General features: G+C 38.2%; 1 protein-coding gene across 11 annotated transcripts in view; it reads right to left on the bottom strand.

Annotated features, from left to right (window-relative positions):
* LOC129770468 (fat-like cadherin-related tumor suppressor homolog) overlaps positions 1 to 20,810 on the bottom strand; it is a 576,674-nt gene that overhangs the window by 23,885 nt on the left and 531,979 nt on the right. For 9 of the 11 annotated variants that reach the window (XM_055773312.1, XM_055773317.1, XM_055773315.1 and 6 more), the window contains 4 exons: positions 20,142 to 20,325; positions 15,870 to 15,893; positions 6,889 to 7,125; positions 5,658 to 6,259 (listed from right to left, as the gene is read on the bottom strand). In XM_055773312.1, the coding sequence (XP_055629287.1) occupies positions 5,658 to 6,259; positions 6,889 to 7,125; positions 15,870 to 15,893; positions 20,142 to 20,325 (1,047 nt within the window). The remainder of the gene's footprint in view (positions 1 to 5,657; positions 6,260 to 6,888; positions 7,126 to 15,869; positions 15,894 to 20,141; positions 20,326 to 20,810) is intronic. The other 2 variants (XM_055773318.1, XM_055773316.1) reach the window with 1 other exon arrangement.

Here is a 20,810-nt window from a genome sequence, read left to right on the forward strand (position 1 = left end):
GTAGTCCTACGTCCCTCCGGTTATGTCCCCGATATCACCGCAGCGTATGTGGAATATATTATTTTATTAGTTTCTACCAGGTGCATTTTGAGGAAAGTTTTTTTTGTGTCTGATGGAAATAATAATAGGTTGACTAAAAAGGATGCAGTACCAACTGTTTGCATAGGCAGTGATCACGATTCGGAAGAAAATGAGAGTTATACTGCCAGTCTCTCGACGTCTTTTTCGTTTCTTGCTTATCGCTGGTGACCAATTCATATTCAAATTTCAAAATTGACATGCAGGTCGCGTATCAAGGCAGTAGAAGCACTGAAGGTCCAATCGAATTGACCGATAGTGTTCCGTTTTCAACGGAAGTTAGATTCATGTATTATAAATCCGCCTATTGAGAGCCACAAACGATGAAATTTATAAGTAGCCGCAAACCCATTTTCTACAAAACCAGTGCACAGTCCGCGCACGATATTCAGTTTCACATTCCATTCGACCATGATACAAACGACAAAATTCCAAAATAATCCTACCGAAGCAGAAACGAACCACATAGAGAAGAAGCACTAAAACAATAACAACAGTAACATCATCGCAGACACGTCATCCCCACTGCGCATCAGCCCATCAGTGGGCAATGAAGTACAGCAGCGTAACGAAGTGAAATCATTCCTTTCCAAACAGTCAGAGCGAACACGTCCTAACGTGAAAGTGCAAGAGAAAAATACCAGAGAAATATAGAGAACTTTTAACCTACAAATAGATAGTTTATTTCTAGTAAGTGTGTGACCATTGTTGTCGGCGGGTTTTCCTCAAACCGCCCGAACAGATAGTGAAGGTGAACCAATCAGTCTCGTCCACAAAACTAAAAGGTGTGATATAATTAGCTTCACCATATCAATCTTGAGCAGCGATAACATAATCCAACCGCTATACAATCATAATTGAGTGGATTTCCAAGCTGGCGCCTGCTTATACAGATTTTTGTGATTTCAATAGCTTGCTTTCAAAGCAATTTTTGAGCTATTGAAACTAGTTTTTGGATCAATAACTAACAAACATAAAACGCGTGGACATTCTATCTTTCGAATTACATACCGGTTAACGCGGTTAACATACCATTTCTATCAACTAACAATGCTCGAAATCCTGTTTCTCTAATGTAACGCTCTCGTTCTTGAAGCTTTGAACTTACACCCCAGTATAGAAATGAAAGATGTAGTCCGACGTCAAAATCATTTTCACAAAAAAATGCTATGTTAAAGTTTTCTACATATTTCAATACTTCCCCTTGGTTCACCGTGACTGGTTCGCGCTGACATAAGGGCGATCACAACAAACACGAGCTGGCTCCTCTCTCTCAGGTTTTTACGATTGGTTTTTATCGATGGTGAAATGGATCAGAATGTTTACTTGAACATTCTGAAGGAAAATATGAAGCAAAGTGCCAACAAAATTGAATGGAATCGAGGATTCAAGTTTTGCCAAGACAATGACCCAGAGCTCAAGTATATTATGTTTACGTCTATATAAAGAAGGACGAAAAATGATTTCTGGTGCAAAAAATAATGTTGAATACCTGACACACAATCGATAGCCCAATGAAATTGCCGGCACCCAACATCGAAGAGAAACCTTTCTCTTATCAAACTATAGCCGTCGGCGAAAACTAAAAGTGTTCCAGATCCATTGCCAACGGCCAACAATACACAATTTGTTTATCAGCACTAATAATCAAAGTCTCTTCCATATAACATTCAAAACTTTAAGATTGTCATGGCACAACTCCGTATATTCTTCCACAATCAACTAATAGTTCACAATAATAGAACATTTTTACTCGTAAATAACAAACATGAATTTCCACGCACTATTCCGTACATATACAACTCAATGGACATCCCGTTGTGTTGTATATGTACGGAATAGTGCGTGGAAATTCATGTTTGTTATTTACGAGTAAAAATGTTGTATTATTGTGAACTATTAGTTGATTGTAAATATATGTAGTTTGTGGAAGAATATACGGAGTTGTGCCATGACAATCTTAAAGTTTTGAATGTAATATGGTGGACCGAACTGGACTGCCGTCGCTCTTGATATTGGTCCCATACGAGGTTTCGTCTGCCGATGGACCTTCGGCAGACGATGATTATATTCACCACTGTGATTTTCCACTTTGGTTTGGGTTTCGATAAACCCATTGTTTTCGTTGCCTTCTGTTCTGGCACACATGAGGAGAACAAATCCACAATACCGCTACTTGTTGTGACGCATCAGCTGTTAGTTCCCGTTATTTCGTCTGGCTTAATTTGGGCATCCAGACAGAGAATTGATGAGGGAATCCCCGGACCAGGGCTGTAGAAAGGGTGTTCGTGCTACTCCCAAACAAATAAGTTACCCCATTAATGGATGGTTTATTGTCTACCCATCGTGACCTCAAACCAATGAACTTAGACATTTATCAAGTATGCTTTAGTATTAGCTTGCAAAACAGCGTATACACACTGACGCTATTTAATACGTGTAAGTAATTTTCGTGTATGATACAAAAGAATCTAGCTCACCTGTAGCGTATGTAATGTAACATCGATGCATGCACACGTACATGGGAGAGAGAAAGGGAGGAACGATTTCGTTTTGGGGGAAGTCACTTCAAAATGCAATGGAACAATTTGACTGGGAAGAATGAAATGATATAGTCGAGTCGGTAGAGGGGGATAGCGACTAAACGCCCGACTGACTGTTCAGTCGTTTTGGCGGAGAAACTGCGTGAAGAAGCCAAAAGTCATTACTAACTGAATACGGGTATAGTCGGTCAGACAGTCTGCTGACTATCCTCAGTTGAATATGACTATGTAGAGCCCTGATAATAAGCAAGTTGAAATAATAGGTTGGGGATAAAGTTATCCATTATTTACTCAGTAGCTGGTTTTAGTAATCAATATCTCGCGTAATATCGATCATACAATTTAGACTCGTTGTAAAGATGACATTTCACACTAAAACAAATTCTGTTGCTGTTTTTTGGTTGTTCCATTCAGTTGTGAGTTACAGGGTGTTAACAATGAAAGTCAACAAAGAGAAAATTCGTTACATTTTACACTTTTTCTTTTATAAATGCGAAAATGAGAGCCGAGCGCTGGAATTGTGAATGGTGTTCATGGTGCCTATACAGCAACAAAAAAATACGTTCAATTTAATTTATTGTTTAATTTTTTTTATTGTTTTTTTCTTATTTTTTTTATATTGCACACTAAATTATGATCTTTACTGTCAACAAATGGACCGTTTGAAGCTAGCGATAAACCAAAAACGTCTAGAATTGGCCAACAGAAGAGGTGTTGCGTTCAATCAGGACAACGCAAGGCCACAAATTTCCGCTTGATGGGGATATTTGAATGCATCCATCATATAGTCTGGACCTGGCACCAAGCGAATACCACCTTTTCTCGCATTGCAAAATTTCCAGGGTGATAATAAATTGGGATCAAGAGAGGATTGTAAAAAAATATTGCTAGAGTTTTTCGTCAATAAGGACCAAGACCTCCATGATAGAGACATAATGAAGCTACCTTCAGAATGGCAACGAATTTACAACAAAACGGTGTATATTTGACCCAAATCGGACGATCCGAAGCATATTAAAAATAGTTTTAAATTCCACCCAAAAATAATGGATTACTTTTTCCCCAACCTAATATGTCCAAGAATCGAAAATCATAGGAGTACCGGTAAGTTTTTTTGTTTGTTTTCGAAAAATTGTGATTATTCTGCAAAACTGGTTACAAATTTAATATGTAAAGTATTGCACATCGCTAGTCACAACTTTTTCCCATCGTTCTGGCAATTCACAAATCCCTTTGCGGAAATAGTTGGCCGGTTTGTCAGCTAACCACGAATCGATCCAATTTTTGACTTCATCAAAATCGGAGAAGTGCTGGTCGACCAGGTTATGTTGCATCGATCGAAAAGGTAGTAATCGGACGGAGCAATGTCTGGAGAATACGACGGGTGGGATATGACTTCTCATTTCAGCGTTTCCAAGTATGTTTTGACCGGTTTCGCGACATGCGGCCGAGCATTGTCGTGCTGCAAAATAACTTTATCGTGTCTTTGCTAGTATTGTGGCCGTTTTTCCTTCAGTGCAAGGCTCAAACACATCCATTGTCGTCGATAAAGGTCCCCCGTAATGGTTTCATTCGATTTTAGCAGCTCATAGTGCACCACACCCAGCTGGTCCTACCAAATAGACAGCATAACCTTCTTGCCGTGAATATGCCGCGCGGCCGTCGATGTTGACGCATGGCCGGGGTATTCATACGTTGCCCGCATTTAGGATTGTCGTAATGGACCCACTTTCCATCGCCAGTAACGATTCGATGCAAAAAAAACTATTTCCTTTACGCCGTTGGAGTAGTTGTTCGCACGTGAAAATGCGGCTTTCGACGTCTCGCGGCTTCAATTCATATGGCACCCCATGTCCTATCTTTCGAATCATTCCCATTGCTTTTAAACGATCGGATATGGTTCTTCTTCTTTCTTTGTTTTTAAGAGGCTTTAAACTTTGCAGTTCATTCGCCTCTAAAAATCGGATATGGTTTGCTGAGCTAGTCCAAGTGTATCTGCAAGTTCTTGTTGCGTTTGTGACGGATATTTATCGAGTAAAGCCTCCTATTCTTCATCTTCAAACATTTTTGGCGGTCCGGAACGTTCTTCGTCTTCCAAGTCAAAATTACCACTTTTAAACCGTGCAAACCACGTTTGACACGTTCGCTCAGTTGGAGCATGGTCACCATAAACTTCAACCAAAATGCGATGATTACGCAGTTTTTTTTCTTCATATTGAAGTAATGAAGTAACACTCCCCGCAAAAACACTCTCGTTGGTACGAAATTCGACATATTCGAAGTGGTAAAAAACTATGTTGTTTGAAGCGTAAAAAAGCGTAAAGCGTTTTTGACATATACTGAAAAAGACGCGCAATGACAGTAGCTTTCCAACGAATGTCTGGAAATTTGATTCACTGTTGTTGTAAAACCGAAGAAACTTACCGGTACACCTGATAGAAAAACATTCAATTAGCTAAAACTTGCATATACAACTCAGAAAGTTCGATAAATCCCCACGATGTGAGCCACTGCGCCAACACTACCTCACAACAGGAAGTGAACCAAGTGCACCACTTGTCCGGAAAGCAATTTCCTCAAATGTCGCCATCACGAAGCTAGAGGTGTCAGCGAATTTGCACCAAGCACATCCTCCACCGGGAGAAGGGAGCGGGACGTGTGCAACGGGTGCATAGATTCCACACACACATCTGAAAATTAAATTCTGCTCGCTTCCACGCCTTTCGCTTTGGGGCGCTAATTTCAAATGCGCTTTTAACATAAATTCAAACCAGCAAAAGTGTAGGGCGGTGTATAGCACTCCGTTTGGCGTTGAGAACATCCACTTTTACCACACCCCCGAACAATTGGATGACGTGTTTGTGAACGGGAACAAAAATACAGCAGCATAACAAATGATAATGGGAATGATAAACTTCAAAGAACCAACTTTTGTGAAGTGTTTTCTCTAGCGCTTGTGGCTAATGGGAAACAATCCATTTTTTTTTGGCTAAGTTCTTTCGGTGGCTAGTGAAACATGAAATTTTGAGTACTTACAGTGGTAACCAATCGCCCGGCGAGTTGATTTTCATTAACTTTGACATCGTAAAACATGTGCTCGAATGTTGGATTGTGCAAATTGGCGGGCAGAATCGTGATCTTAACGCGTGTGAAACTGGTGTAAACTCCATCGGTTACGGACACATTCAAGATGGAAACATGCTTCTCGGCGAAGTTCTGCATGTTGACCAGAGTTATTATTCCGCTGATCGGATTGATGTCGTACGTTTGCAGTTCGTTTCCTTGGGCTATCGTGTATGTCAGCCGATCATGGTCGATATAGTCCGGGTCGGAAGCCGACACCACCGTTACGAACTGTCCGCGGGATGCATGTTCGGAAAGCACACAGGTATACGATGGTTGCTCGAATTTCGGTGGATTATCGTTCATATCCATAACGGAAACCCACACGTGTGCAGTGGAGCTAAGACTGGGCACTCCTTTGTCGCTCGCGATCACTGTGAAGTGATGATGGCTGAGCGTTTCGTGGTCTAGTGACTTCTTCAGGTAGATCACACCATCGGTTGGATCCATGTGGAAATACTCGGAGGTGTTCTTCGAGTCGGTTTGCAGAGCGTAAGTGACTACTTGGTTGATTCCTAGGGAGAAAGGATAAAGATTACAATTTCGTATCAGCAGTTTTGAATACAATTAGCTATAATTGCGAGAGAACTGCAATTACCCGTACTGATAAGCTATATGAATTCGGAGGGTTTCGGAGACTTATGGAATTTAAATTCCTTTGGAATACCTTAAGGTTCTCGCAGGTGAATGAATAAATTGACAACCAAGGAAGGATTGAAAGATTAACCTGGTCACAAATTGAGAGAGAAAGAGGCGTCACAGACATCAAAAGCCATGGAATTACTCTCATTCCGTTGTCGTGTAGATACTACATGATAACTTGCTGTTAGTGAGGTCAACTCATGCCATTTATTTATTGTGAATTCCAGCGGAAAAAATATCTTTAAAATGGTTAGCTCATCAAATGCACACAAGCACATTTTACGCATTGCACATCGACTTTATAGAACATGGAATGATGTGATAATGCCTTCGGTAGCAAAGCAGGGCAAAAACCGTTATCATAATAGGATTATCAGTTTTCCTGTGCGAATATATATATATATATATATATATATATATATATATATATATATATATATATATATATATATATAGAGAGAGAGAGAGAGAGAGAAAAAAATCAGCTAAAACGAACTCTTACCGGTGTCATTATCCTTGGCCAGCACTTTCAGCACAGCCGTGCCGAACTGGGCCCGCTCGGAGACGGTGATGTTGTAGCTATCTTGCTCGATCTCCGGCGGACAGTCGTTGACGTCCTGCACCAGCACCGACACCGGAACTTCCGCCGACACGCCGGAAACGCTGTCAGTCGCTCTAATTAAAAGTTCATAACTTTGCTTCTGCTCGTAGTCCAGCTCGTCCACCACGTAGATTGCACCTGTGTCCGACCACATTTCCAGGCGAGGTGGTTTGAGGAAGGAAAAAAAAAGAGGAATAATGAAATGTGTGAGGATTACCAATTTACGGTATCACAATTTATGATCTATGGCGTTGAATGATGTGCTGGATATTATTAAAGGTGGTGATAAAGTTAGCAACGAAACGAATGCTATGGTTCACTTTACATCACGTGATTAATTATTTGAACTCATTGTTGCTAAATAAAACGGATGTAATTTTCTCATGCAGATTAGTTGCTTCGTACATTGAAATAAATCTTCATAACATGCTACTTGGTGTATGCGATTGGTTTTTAATTAGGAAGTAAAAAAAGGTTTGCTTACAGAGAATTCATCTGAAATAAGGATATTCAAACAACAAACACGCAACACACACTATTTATAGAAATAACGTAAATTTTCAATAAAAATGTGATTGACGTAGGAAGAAAGAATAAAAATAAATATGTGCATGATTTCTAGGCATCCTAGGCATCAACTCTTTTCACACCCTATATCAGTTGATTTGCTTCCGGAAAAACAGCACACCAGGAAATTGTCTTTTTTCTGTTTGCCAATTTGAAGCCATGTTGGAGTTAATTGCCCTGCTGTTGTCCGGTAAATTGCAACGTTGTAACATTTCTCGGGCCAATTAAGGATTCGTCCTCTTTCTCGACCCACTTCATGGAACAATCCCCTGCTGATGAACGAATGCGAGAGCAAATATTCACGACTCATGTTTTTCTTCGAACAACAAACGCTATTTGGTAGCGGATTTGTTTAATAATTGTTCACACAGGTTGGGTGGAGGTAAAGATGGGGAGAATTAAATGCGATACACTCGTATAAAAACACCCTGGACTGTGTGTCTGACTGACTGCAACGAAGAGATTATTTTAAAAACGTTAGAGGCCGAAAGATGTATCTAGTTACAGCTGTTCTGCGAAACGTACATCGTAATGCATCGTAGTCCGGACACTTAAAGCAGTATTTTAGTTTGAAAAAAATAAAAAAAATCATATTTCTGAGGAATTCATTCTTCATATTTCTAAGGTTTTTTCATATAACATATCTGAATATCAAAGAGGTGTTTTTTTTTCGTTTTTGAGATATGATTTTTCAAAGTTAATATGTTTTAAGTCTTCGTTCAATATTCCTATATAATTGGACTACATCTGTGCGACTAGAATCCAAATTTTACGCTAGTGTGGTATTTATTCGAAAAAGACTAACTCATTGGCTTCAAATTCTCGATATATCGATCATCTGAATCAGCCCAGTAGTTCAAAAGTCATTATTGGGAAAAAGGGAAAAATGATTTTTTGGACCAACGGTTAATTTTGAAAAATCATAACTCAAGAACAAAAAAAATAAGATCTCTCTGAATTTTGGATATGTTATGTAAAAAAAACTCAGCTTTAAAGAAAAAATACAAAAAATATAGCGCCGTTGGTCCGGAGATCATGTAAACCAGGGGTTCTCAAACTGTTTTGGACAAATGACCCCTTTTCCAGAATTAAGTCATACCTTAGACTCCCATAGCCCAATTTATTTGAAAATTCTATCTTTAGTTTTTTTCTTACTGAATAATTATCGATTTGAAAAAATTGCAGTTGGTTAAATGAATAAACTTGACATTATTTTCTTACGGAGGTGATCTGGCATAGTGGTAAAATCTGTACCTCTCACTCAAAATGTCACGAGTCAATTCACACTCCCTTCCAAAAAATGGAAGTGATGTAACAAACCAACCAAAAGTGTTGAAAGTCACTATAATACAAAAAATTTTCTCAACATATTCAACAAAATAAATAGAGATAAAATTTTGTAAATATAAATATAAATATAAATACAAATTACAAACATTCAAATCGCAAACCAATCTATCCACAACTACCAAAATATTAAAATACGGTTCAATATTGGTTAGTTAAAAGCTTAAATCTCCGTGTTCGCTGATTTTCAAATGGTTCCTTCGGCTTCGCGTTATTTGTAATCATAATGAAGCCTTTTTCGACAAAGTATGAAGATGGAAAAACGAGAAGATATTTATTATCAACTTTTCTTGCATTCCATGGATGTGATATAGTATTGATTTATTATCCATTGAGGACTTTGAAAATTTTAAAGATCCAAAAAAATTTTAGAATAAAATTCTTGTGTAATGCGTCCGAGAGAGTGACATATGATAATATAACATGGTCTTGAAGCTTTTGTGGTAATTTTGACAAATGCGGAACTGTGAATATTCTGCTCTGCTTAAATGTTGTTTTGAAAGTTTCGTCAGAAGGGTCGATTTTATTGATATTGTTTCAATCAGGTTGAAACTGTCACACTGCAGCTGAAACACAAATTCAAAAAAGCTGAAAATCTTGCTATACGAGAGGCTCTAGGTGGTCAGCGAACTCCAACGTGTGTAGAAGTAACCGAGTAAAGATTTCCTCGTTTTTCTCATATAGTTGAGCAAATAATCGAGTGTTCAAAAAATTGCTTCGAAGGTTTTTGATAGCACTAATAACATATAGTAAAGACTGATACGATCTAGGGCTCAGATTTTTTGCTACTGAATGCTGTCTATGAATCACTCAGTAAATGGCCCGTACCTTACGCGGTTGTAACTTTGAGTGAGCTGTAAACCACGATGACGACCAACCATAGATGGTGCACCATCAGTCTCAATCTTCTTCCATGAAATAGCTTTTTCAGTAAAAAAACGATCGATTCTCCTCTGGTATCAGTCTTTATATATGTAGCAAAAATCATTTCTTGGCACATATTTTCATCATTAATATATCTAACATATTTTAACAACAGAGCTTCATTGGTGGGTAATGTAGACTCTTCCAACTGGAGAGAAAATCAGTTGGTATATAATAAATTGAATAACATTTTCCCTCTTCGCGAGTTTCCTGAAATAATTAAAAAAAATTGTTACGCCATACACATAGATGACCAAGCATTTTGTAAATTCTTTTCCAAACACTTCATTCTAGTTCACTTCATTTGGCTATGTAAATACTTTGTAATCTCTTGAATTGAATTAGAGGTTGAGTACATTTTCATTCAAGCTCCAACGTATTTCAGAACGCATATGAACTTGCAACTTAAGGGTAAGCTTATTATACAGTAAAATATCAGGAGCATGTTTGGACATGAATTTGATGATGACTCCCTTCGTGTTAAATCGCGTATATGTTTAAAATACAGAGAAATGCTAAACATGCCTGCAGGACTCGTACGCTCAAACACATTATCTTACACGAACCTGTTCACGTTTTTTTACTTGCTGAATTTTTCATCTTGTACTTTTTGTACTTTTTTATTTTCATCTTGTGCACACTCATCGTCTTGTTGAATTTTTAAAATGTACAGCAATGATATTTTCTACTAAGATATTAGTCATTCTCAAGGTTGCCACATATACAGAATAATCTGGATTTTACAGATTTTTCGCCAAATATCAGATACGAAATCTGTATATACAGAATTACAGATTTTCTGCAAAGATATTGAATTTAAGGATATTTTTTCAAATTCAAATTTAAATGTTGAATTACGTACAGTTCATTTGCTTTGTCTACCTTCTTACTAATAAACTTTGTTTTTTTATCGTTGAGTCATGAAGATATGTACCTTAATTTATAAAAACGTTGAACCATGTTTTTGGGACACTTTTTGATCATTCCAGTGAAGTGAATATTCTCGCTTCACAATGCAAACAAAACAATGTTCTGAAATCGGTTGGCTTCCACAATGATGGACTCTATTTTGAAAGCAAAGAACTGCGTATCGGCTCAAGGAGGAGCGTCAACGATGAAAATGACGGAAAATTTCAGAAAAGCAAAGTTCAACAAAACCATGTATAAACATCATACAATTTATTATGAGAAAACTTTTTTTATGATTTATTTTGTTGCATTTACACGATTTAAGCAAACCATAAATAAGAACAATAAATTCAAAATGAAAATAAACCTTTCTTTCCATTTTTTTCCGTTAGTTTTTTGATATAGATTTTTTTGCTAAAAATACAGATATAGCGTGGTAACCCTGGTCATTCTTATAACAGGGTGGTTCACGTAACACAACTTATGGAGCATCTCAAATATTTCAAATAAGAACTTGTGTTATTTTATAGGGGTCGATATTCAGACTCCGTCGACCCCTAAAATAAATTTTCGTTTCTGTCGACCCCTGGGAAACCCAAAGCTACCCAAAGAAGATTTTCTTCTCCATTTTGAGAGACCAGTTGCAGCTCGCGTAATATGAACAATTCACGTTGGTACCGTCTATCGATAGAAGAAGAAGTTTTTTGAAATAAAATATTCCCAGACCTTTAAAAGCTGAAAGATGATCTCGGATGCTTGAGAACTTCCCAAGAACATTGACGTCATGTAAAGATTTACCTTATTCATCCCAAAATCAGACATTCGTGTCCATCTACAGCCTCTTTGTAGTCTTGTTCAAAAACTCGTCGAAACCAATGACAAAGTGTAGCTTACAAAATTTCTTCGAGCCAAACTTTATCATAAATCTCATTTTATCACGCCCTTTTCAAATGCCCGACATTCATGAAACATTCTTCTCAATACAACCATGTCTTTTTCAACAGTGTGGAGGGGTTTGTGACACAGAACTGTTTCCAGGCACCACAGAATGTCAGCTTTGATAGTATGATTTTCAAGCATGAATTTATCAATAGTTTTCGAGGAAAAAAAAAAGGAATGGAATTGATTGAAGCTGAACTGCAGATACTGATGCCAAATGCCAGTAAAAATTGCGCGAACTTAAAAGCCGTCTACTTTAGCGTTGTTTACCTTTCGGAAGGACTTAGTTCACCTACAAAAAAAAATATACTGAAAAACCAACAGAAAGTCAAACTAGTCTAATATAACTTTTTTGGTATCATTTACTATCTAATTATGGCAATAATCCAAATTCTGATTGGCGGAATTTTATTTTTTCTAGATTGGTGACCGAATTCCTTGATATTCCCTGATTATCCCTGACAATTTTAAAATTCCCTGATATTTCCTGATTTTCAAGGATTTTCAAGGTAGTCGACATCCTGTTCAATAACATCAGGATTCATAATTTGGGGCTAAAAATGATTGTTAACATACAAAAATTCGAAGTTTCGAAAATTCATAAAAATTCGTTTTACCATCTTGGATTTACTTTTTAAATTTTCTACATCACTTATATTTATATAAAAAAAAATTTAAAAAATGAAAATACGTAGTTTAGATATTGCACTATTTTTTCTCAGTGTGTATTTTTTTCATGTTGGAACATCAATGCTCTATAACTCTTTCTAAGGCACTATTTCGGTACGACTTATAGTTTTTGAGATATAAATTATCAAAGATTTTTCTTACTAAAATCGATACGCCCTCTTCAGAAGTTACACTTGAGTCAAAAAATTCCCTATTGCTGTGGAATACTCATATTTCCTCCAATCCAAACGGAATACAAACCTTCATTCGAATCAAAAATACTCATGTTTTGTCATCTGTCGATTTAATTTGGAATTGCATTATACTAGACAGCATTGCTATTGAAGTCAGACGAGGGCCATCCGGGTTTTTGAATAGCTATAACTCGTACTTGTATCTAATCATCTGGAACAATGTTATGTTCCAGAAACTGATTAAAAAAATTATGGAAGATGTGGCGCCACATCTTCTTCTTGAATGGCGTTAACGTTCCCTGTGGAACTTTTGCCGTCTCAACGTATGCATTAACTAGCGTCATTTATAATACTTAGTTGAGATGTCTTAAGCCAAATAACACGCTTGAATGTATTCCGAGGGGCAAGCTCTAGAATACGCCACATCAGGGAGGTTATTCAACAATTTGAAACTAATTCTATCAGATCCTGGAGAAGAATTGTTACATGAAAGGAGAGCAAGAGAGAATTCTACCATCGAAAACTCGGAAGTTTTTGAATTGATTCTAAAGGGCAAAATACGACTGAAAATTGTCCGGAATTCTTTGAATGTATTTGATTTATATCGATAAAGCTTGGAACATTGGCTATCCAACCATTGATTGGGATGCCTTCGACGAAAGGTGGAACCTGGGATGGGTTTCGTTTGAGCACGAACCGCGCTGTCGTAGATCAAACGTGAAAGGAAGTTATACTCCTTCAAAAGAAGAGGTAAACTATCTCTAGATTGATGGCTAGAGCAATTGCGTCCGCATATTCTTTCCAGTCAATGTGTCTTGTGTGGTCATATGCCATGTTTATTGATTCGGATGAATTAAACCCATTGATGATAGAGATCCTGATTGACAAGTGATCACTACTGTTGGAATCTTGGATTACATTCCACATGCAACTAACCAGGGATATGGAGTCGGAGTCGGAATGGAATTCATTGTGCTAGGAGTCGGAGTCGGAGTCGAAAAAACTTTACCGACTTCCAATTTATTGACTCCTCTGTCATTAAGTACAAATTTACAGCGTCATTAAGAACAAGCTAACTCCAAATAATGAAAACATGGAGTCAAATTACCGCTTCATGGGACCCGCTTTGAATGCATTGAAGGCATAAAAAGGAATTCGCTGCGTGAACTGAAGGTAATCCCTGAATACAGCTTTAAAAAGTGTTTCGATGACTGGCTTGTTCGTTGGAAAAAGTGTGTTAATATATAATAATATGTTTTTAGATGATAAGTAAATCATTTTCTTTAAATAAGAGACGAATGAACTCTCAGAGTTTAAAGTCTCTCTAATTCATTACCTGTTACCTGTTTCTTTAAAAACACAATACATATCGATGAATTGGCAAATTACAATTTTCAATTTGTTCAATCATAGACAATACATTGTTTTCTTTTAGGTTCAGCCAGAGGTGGATCAAGTTCTAATACGCATTTTAAAACCTCCCTTAGTTAACTAGTGAATGCGTTCATTTTAGCAGTTCAATATTTTATCACATTGTGAAGAAGTAATTGAGAACCTTGAGAAAAAAGGAGAAAGCAGAAAATGCAAAAAATACACAGCTTCCTACTTTGAGTTATTTTCCAAAATTTAAAACAATCAGATCCCCTTCAACTTAACGCCGATCAAATCGTGTGCAAAAGCAAACTCATTATTAAAGGATCGTTAGGTTAGTGAGTGAAGGAAAACTAGGTCGAGGAATAAAAATTGTTTCCCGGTTGTGTTTTTTTCTGAAGTATTATCAAGCCTTTCGGGAACCTTTGGTGTCACAAAATGTCAAATTTTGAGCCATTTCGATTTTCTGTGTTTTGGATTCATGTAATGGGTCCATTAATCCTCTCCGTCACGATTCGATGTTTAAAAAAATCTTCCGATATGTCTTAGAAGTATTGGTTTGGGACGTAAAAAACGACGTCCTCAACACTGTTTTCATCAAACTTTACGGGACTTCATTCGCGTCCTTTTTGCTGGCGTCAAATCGGTTTTTTCAAAGCACTGGAACCAGTATTCATAAGTTTCTAGATATAAATAAGTTTTAGTGACTTCAATATAAATGGTTAGCTCACAATAAAAAAGTTCACACTTGAGTATTGGATAAACATACTTATTTTTGGAGGGAGATGATGAAGCTTTAACACAACTTTTTTAAAAATAATTTCAAAGTAGTCAGATGCAATTCAATGCTAGTTACGCTATATTTCCCAAAAAACTTTGTACATCCAAAAGACGAGAGACAATTTCGGACAGCTGCTGTGTATTTATATGATGAAATACCATAAAACAAACTTTTTTTCATGTGATCAATTTGCCTGCTTCGCGTCGCATGAACTGCAGATAATTCCTAGTTCAGAAGAAAACATCCAAAACACTTATCGACCGCTTAAAAACACGCTGTCCGCTGAGTAGGAAAGGGGAGAAACCGACCCGTTGAGATGATGCTCCTAGTATCGATTTTATCCTGCGGCGAACGACTAGTTGCAGGAATGAAAACAACTTCATTCACTCATTGGGCAAACAGCAAAAACCGCAAAACACAGCCACGTTTTCTTGGGATACCTTACAGTTTGCCATTGGGTGGGTGGCAACGAAGTGTGGTGAGGGATGTGAGTGAAAAGGTCTAATTGGACCAATACCGGGGCTCTTATTTGCTAGGTGAAACTTGCCCTTCCTTGTGGGATAACACCAATCAATTGCAGTTGACAACAGACAAAACTTTCTTCCGTTCTGAATTGGCTATATACAGAGGAATGAAGCACATGCAGATTATGTTTCGAAACAGTCGAAATTTTTGGCAAACTTTTCGTGACTCACCGAACACACATTCAAACAGAGAAATGAACCACGAAAATTTAAGGTAAGCCCCCCCTTACATATATTTTCAAAGTTTGAAACAAAAAATGTTAGTACACTATTTTCGCCAACGTTTGCGTTCATATGTTCATCCAACTTTGCTGGGAGTTTCATGGAGTGTGTGCACATTGTTATTCTGTGTCGTGTACAGACGCTTACGTGAAATAGACAACATAAAAAAAAAACAAAAAAAAGTATGACATGAAACACAAACAGAACCATGCGACATAAAATGTGGGATTCACACAACATATAAAATCAACTCATATACGATAAAACCATAAAAACGGAAATGTAACACAAAACAATTTATGAAAAGGGAACACACATTCTTCAGCGAATTTTTTGCTTGTAATACCGAGCAGCACCAAGAGGGTGCGCGAGAAACTGAAGGAATCACACAGCATCTAAACATGCGAACGGTAATTTCACAACAAGGATACTCACATGGACCATTCGTACTGTCGGGCGCTGTTGTGTTTTGTATCGCCATTATGGAATCAAGGAAAAGTTTTGGCGGAGAATTTGGGAAGTGGATGAGAGAGAAAAAAATATTCATGAGGTATTTGCTAATTGACAGTTGCTGGAATTGTTGTACTCTTTCTCAGTCTACGATTCTAATTAACACGAACAGGAATTCGGGATATTTGTCATCCAGTGATTATTATTCATATCGACATATTTTTACAGTAGTGGGAAGTCTAGCTTAGTAATAAACTTTATTTAGGAACGCCTTGTTATGAGCACAATGGCACGTAAGCACACACACAGTACAGGATAAAGCGGATGGTACGTGGCTAAAGCAGAAAAGCTATTCAAAGAAAACTTTTCTGAACATTAAAACTGTTCCGGTTCTTTGCTAGCCCTGTTAATCCGACCCCACATTATAGCCACCCTCTCTTGATCCCTGCAAGCTTTTATGAAACAATGTTGCTGCATTTGTACTCCTACTTTGCGGTCCTTGATTTTCACCCTGGTGGATCACACCATTGAGGATAATGGCGGGTTCCTTCGGCTGAAGGAAGCCTGGATGATAGCTCAGGTTTATACACGAAATTACACGGAATATGGTACTTAAGGAAGACCATTGGATGTGGCTTGCACTGGAGAGTTAAAACACATTGGAACAATCTCTAAACACGGTATTTATTTTGGCGGTCTAACACGGTAAACGTTTGGATTTGGAATGAAAGGTATATTGGTAGGAATCTTCTTCATGCACGTATTTGTTTGTATGCGTTCGCGTCGGGCTACTGTGCTGGTTGCGGATGCGTCATACACCAAACACTGCATTTAGAATGAGAGGGATAGATTTGGATGGGAATAAGGATAGGGATCGGAAAGGGAAAAGACTTTGTTGGATAACTGCTCCTCTTTCGCGCTGTCGGTCGCGAACATACTCCCCCCGGGCTTAAATCGGAATTGGATCGCACAAATCACCACGAGTTGCCCAGTATCTATGACTGGAACATGGAGGGGAATGGAATTCCAGGTAACCTCTCGTGGTGGACAGGAATCATTCAATATGTTCCGCATTTCGTCATCTGTCTTGGGGAAGGATGCAGCGAAAACAAATTGACACGGTTGACAGCTCCGGGATGAATTACAATCGCTGTTATGATGTCCTTTACGCAGGTAGTTGTAACATATTTTCAGCTCATGGATTTTGGCTTGTCGTTTAGGAACGGATATCATACTAAGTACTCCAAATTTATAGTTGGGGTGCGCACCGACACACAGGGCACCGGATGGCTTGGCATTGATAGCACACATTTCGGTATGTGCACCTTTCATCGCGTTGTTGGGTTTCGTTATTGCATAGGTTGGTTGAATGGCATAATCACATGATGGACTTTCATAGCATTCAGGGATGACATAGCTTTCATCAACGATATCGGCATAGGTTAAAATCACAGCTTCTGGAATAGATGTTTTCCACATCTTTCTGGTATCGTTCTTCAGTACTGACACTTCGGTTAGATTCTTAGCATCTGCTTCAAAATCGGTGGGAAAATGTATATCGTCAAAGGCCACTGCATTAAAACGCGAAAAAGTCTCAGGCTCATCTTCATCTGTAGATGTGCGATCCGCTAATGGCTGCTGCTGAACAATAATGCGGGGATGATCGATTGGTGGAAATTCAACTTGCTGGGGGATGGAAACTGGGATCGGACACATCGTTTGCATCATACGTTCGACCAGGACACATGTTTCGTAATAGTGTGCCTCAAAATCAAGGTACCATTCATCATGTTCTTTGAAATGATCTTCGTGACACATAACGTATATTCGATGATGGAGGGCGACACACTCTTCAAAATGACGTTTTGAATTTCTCGCATAAACGCTCAAACTTGCGGCATCAATTTCGATTTCACTCACCGCCCCACAGACTGCGCCTCGAATACGCGTTATTTTTGCCTTCGCACTGTCACGTAAATAAATCAGTCTTTCTACATCCGCCATTTCTTCTTTTGGATTTACTTGCATTTGTGTGTGTTGCATCAATGAGATCATATGAATTGGAGAGAAAGAACACTTGAAAACACACACAATGGTATATACACGATTTCAGGATCGTGCACGTTCGGACACGTTACAGAACGACGCTTAACACACGGCGTCGTTTGTTGGTTAGTTTCTTCTTTTCACGGGATACACGGATTTTTCGGGAAACACTACACTGGAAACGTCTTTTTTCCTCCACACAAGCCATGGAAAAACACACAACACTCGGTTGATTGCAAGTCACAAGTTGCTGGGAGCAACGGAAGTGGGCGCTCGGTTGAGCCAACACATTGTAATTACCACGGCTGTGGTTCACTAATCCGGTTCGAAGGACCAAAAAATGGTGGATCACACCATTGAGGATAATGGCGGGTTCCTTCGGCTGAAGGAAGCCTGGATGATAGCTCAGGTTTATACACGAAATTACACGGAATATGGTACTTAAGGAAGACCATTGGATGTGGCTTGCACTGGAGAGTTAAAACACATTGGAACAATCTCTAAACACGGTATTTATTTTGGCGGTCTAACACGGTAAACGTTTGGATTTGGAATGAAAGGTATATTGGTAGGAATCTTCTTCATGCACGTATTTGTTTGTATGCGTTCGCGTCGGGCTACTGTGCTGGTTGCGGATGCGTCATACACCAAACACTGCATTTAGAATGAGAGGGATAGATTTGGATGGGAATAAGGATAGGGATCGGAAAGGGAAAAGACTTTGTTGGATAACTGCTCCTCTTTCGCGCTGTCGGTCGCGAACACACCCTTTCAATTGAGGCCATCACACGAGAGAACAATCCGTGCAATCTGCAGACTACAAACTGAATTCCCTGACGAATCCACCCTACAGTGTAAATATCATAGCGTCTAAAATTCAAATAATTTGGAAATGCATGTTCTCAAGATAAATGTATCTTGCTTCCAGTAAATGGTCATAGTGAATGCAAACTGCTAACTTCAAAGTAACATAAAACCGTTGGTAACAGTTGCAGGCAAAGTAGCTAATCGTTTCAGGACAGAAAGAAAATGAAACCATAAAAGTTCCGTTCACAGGGGAACGTGAAAGTGGTCCAACAAGAGAAGAAAATCACGTCGACTATTATACGCCTCGCAGCATTCATAACAATGTCCTATTTTCCGGTTAAACTATAGTTCCTCGCAAAACAGAACATAATGAAATTGCGACGAAGAAAGAAACCTCGAAGGACAAGAGAATATGGCAGCCGCCGTTGTGAGCGCAGTTTCCGCTAAACCGAAGCCGACGGTTACCGTGCGCTTAGTGCAGCATCATGGCACGGGAACGAAAAATAATACCGAATTTTCCATAGAGGAGAAAAATTGCCTTTGTTCTCCTCTCGTGCCGAAAAGAAATACCTATAATGCTTTATGTTTTTATCGCAGTCATTTCTTGTAGTTCTCTTAGCGGTTGCTGAATTTAAAGCCAAATTGAATTATGGAATGCGCCAAGAGAAACTACAGTACAAAATTAAATTACCGAGAAGTACAGTAAACATTCACTAACTGGGTGAAAAAGGAAATTCACGTTTTAACTAGTTCGGCATGTTAAACGTCAAATAAAATCGAGGGGAACTTCAATGAAATTGGATGAAATTGGATAAACAAAATGATTCCAATGGAAGTTTCGCTTTGAGTGCGACAACAGGTATGAAATATAATTTGAGGAAATTATTTTTATGTAATTCAATCAATGTTTTTGTGATGCGAAAATAATGTCAATTATAACATTTCAAATTACATTCGAATGCCCCTCACAGCAAATATTTAATTTGAATATGGCGTCGATTGTTTACGAAATTCTGTACCAGTTAGAACGGCATCAGTTAGTGAACGATCACTGTATATCGAAAATTTTCTCGAGATAGAACTCGAGAACTTAGAAAATAGGAATTCGTGAAAAACACTCCTATTTCACAGATAATCCAATGGATAAAAAATGAAATAACTTTTAAGACACTATAATATATCTCAGTGACGCAATGAATTGTCAAGCAAAACGGATTTATTGCAAAACGAGCAAATCCTACGGAGCAAGAAAGATGGAATCTAACGACCTGAAAAAAGTAATTTTAATAGATGGCTGCTTTTTTTAGCACACAGCGCAGGTGAAGAGGGAGAATCTCTTACCGATTGGCCCCAAGTGACGAAGGCTGAAAGGCAGTATTTTATGTGGCGGTTGTAATTACATACCTGTGTTGAAGTCCACTGCAAACTTCTCCATTTCGTTGCCCTTCACGATGCTGTAGATCAGCTTCCGGCCTAGTGGACTTTCCGCCTGAATCGCAACCGAGAGTGGCGAATGGAGCTCGATATTTTCCGCCACCATGTCCGAGTAGAACTGTTTGCTGAACACCGGCATCGATTTGTCGATGACCTGTTGGGAGAAGTAAGCGTGTGATGAGAAGACTATTTATAAATACAATTTCGACCTAAGAGGGTATTATTTCAGTTTATAAATTTGGAAAACATCGAATTTTTTTTCATTTATCTGAAGTTTAGGTTTGCTTGGAACGATTTTTGGTTTTATCATTATTTACTGAGTTATAGACATTGTAGGAACGTGGTATCTAAGCTGATACAATCTTGACTCAAAACTATGAACGCGTTTTTCTCGAACCTACTTCTTAAGTTTTATTGAATCGATTTATTTCAAATCTTATATGAAAACACCAACATCAAAACATAAAAAAAATTGATTTTTTAAACTTTCACTATTTCTAAAAAAATAAAAACGTCATAAAATTCGTGCTCAAAAAACGGCCACCATTTTGTCTAGAAACAAATTCTTGGCTTGTCCGAGTTTCATCATATCGTAGCGACATCTTTACTTATTATGCATCTATGGTTTCTTTTTGTTTC

The sequence above is a fragment of the Toxorhynchites rutilus genome, chromosome 2 (genome assembly GCF_029784135.1).
Source record: "Toxorhynchites rutilus septentrionalis strain SRP chromosome 2, ASM2978413v1, whole genome shotgun sequence".
Taxonomy (NCBI): domain Eukaryota; kingdom Metazoa; phylum Arthropoda; class Insecta; order Diptera; family Culicidae; genus Toxorhynchites; species Toxorhynchites rutilus.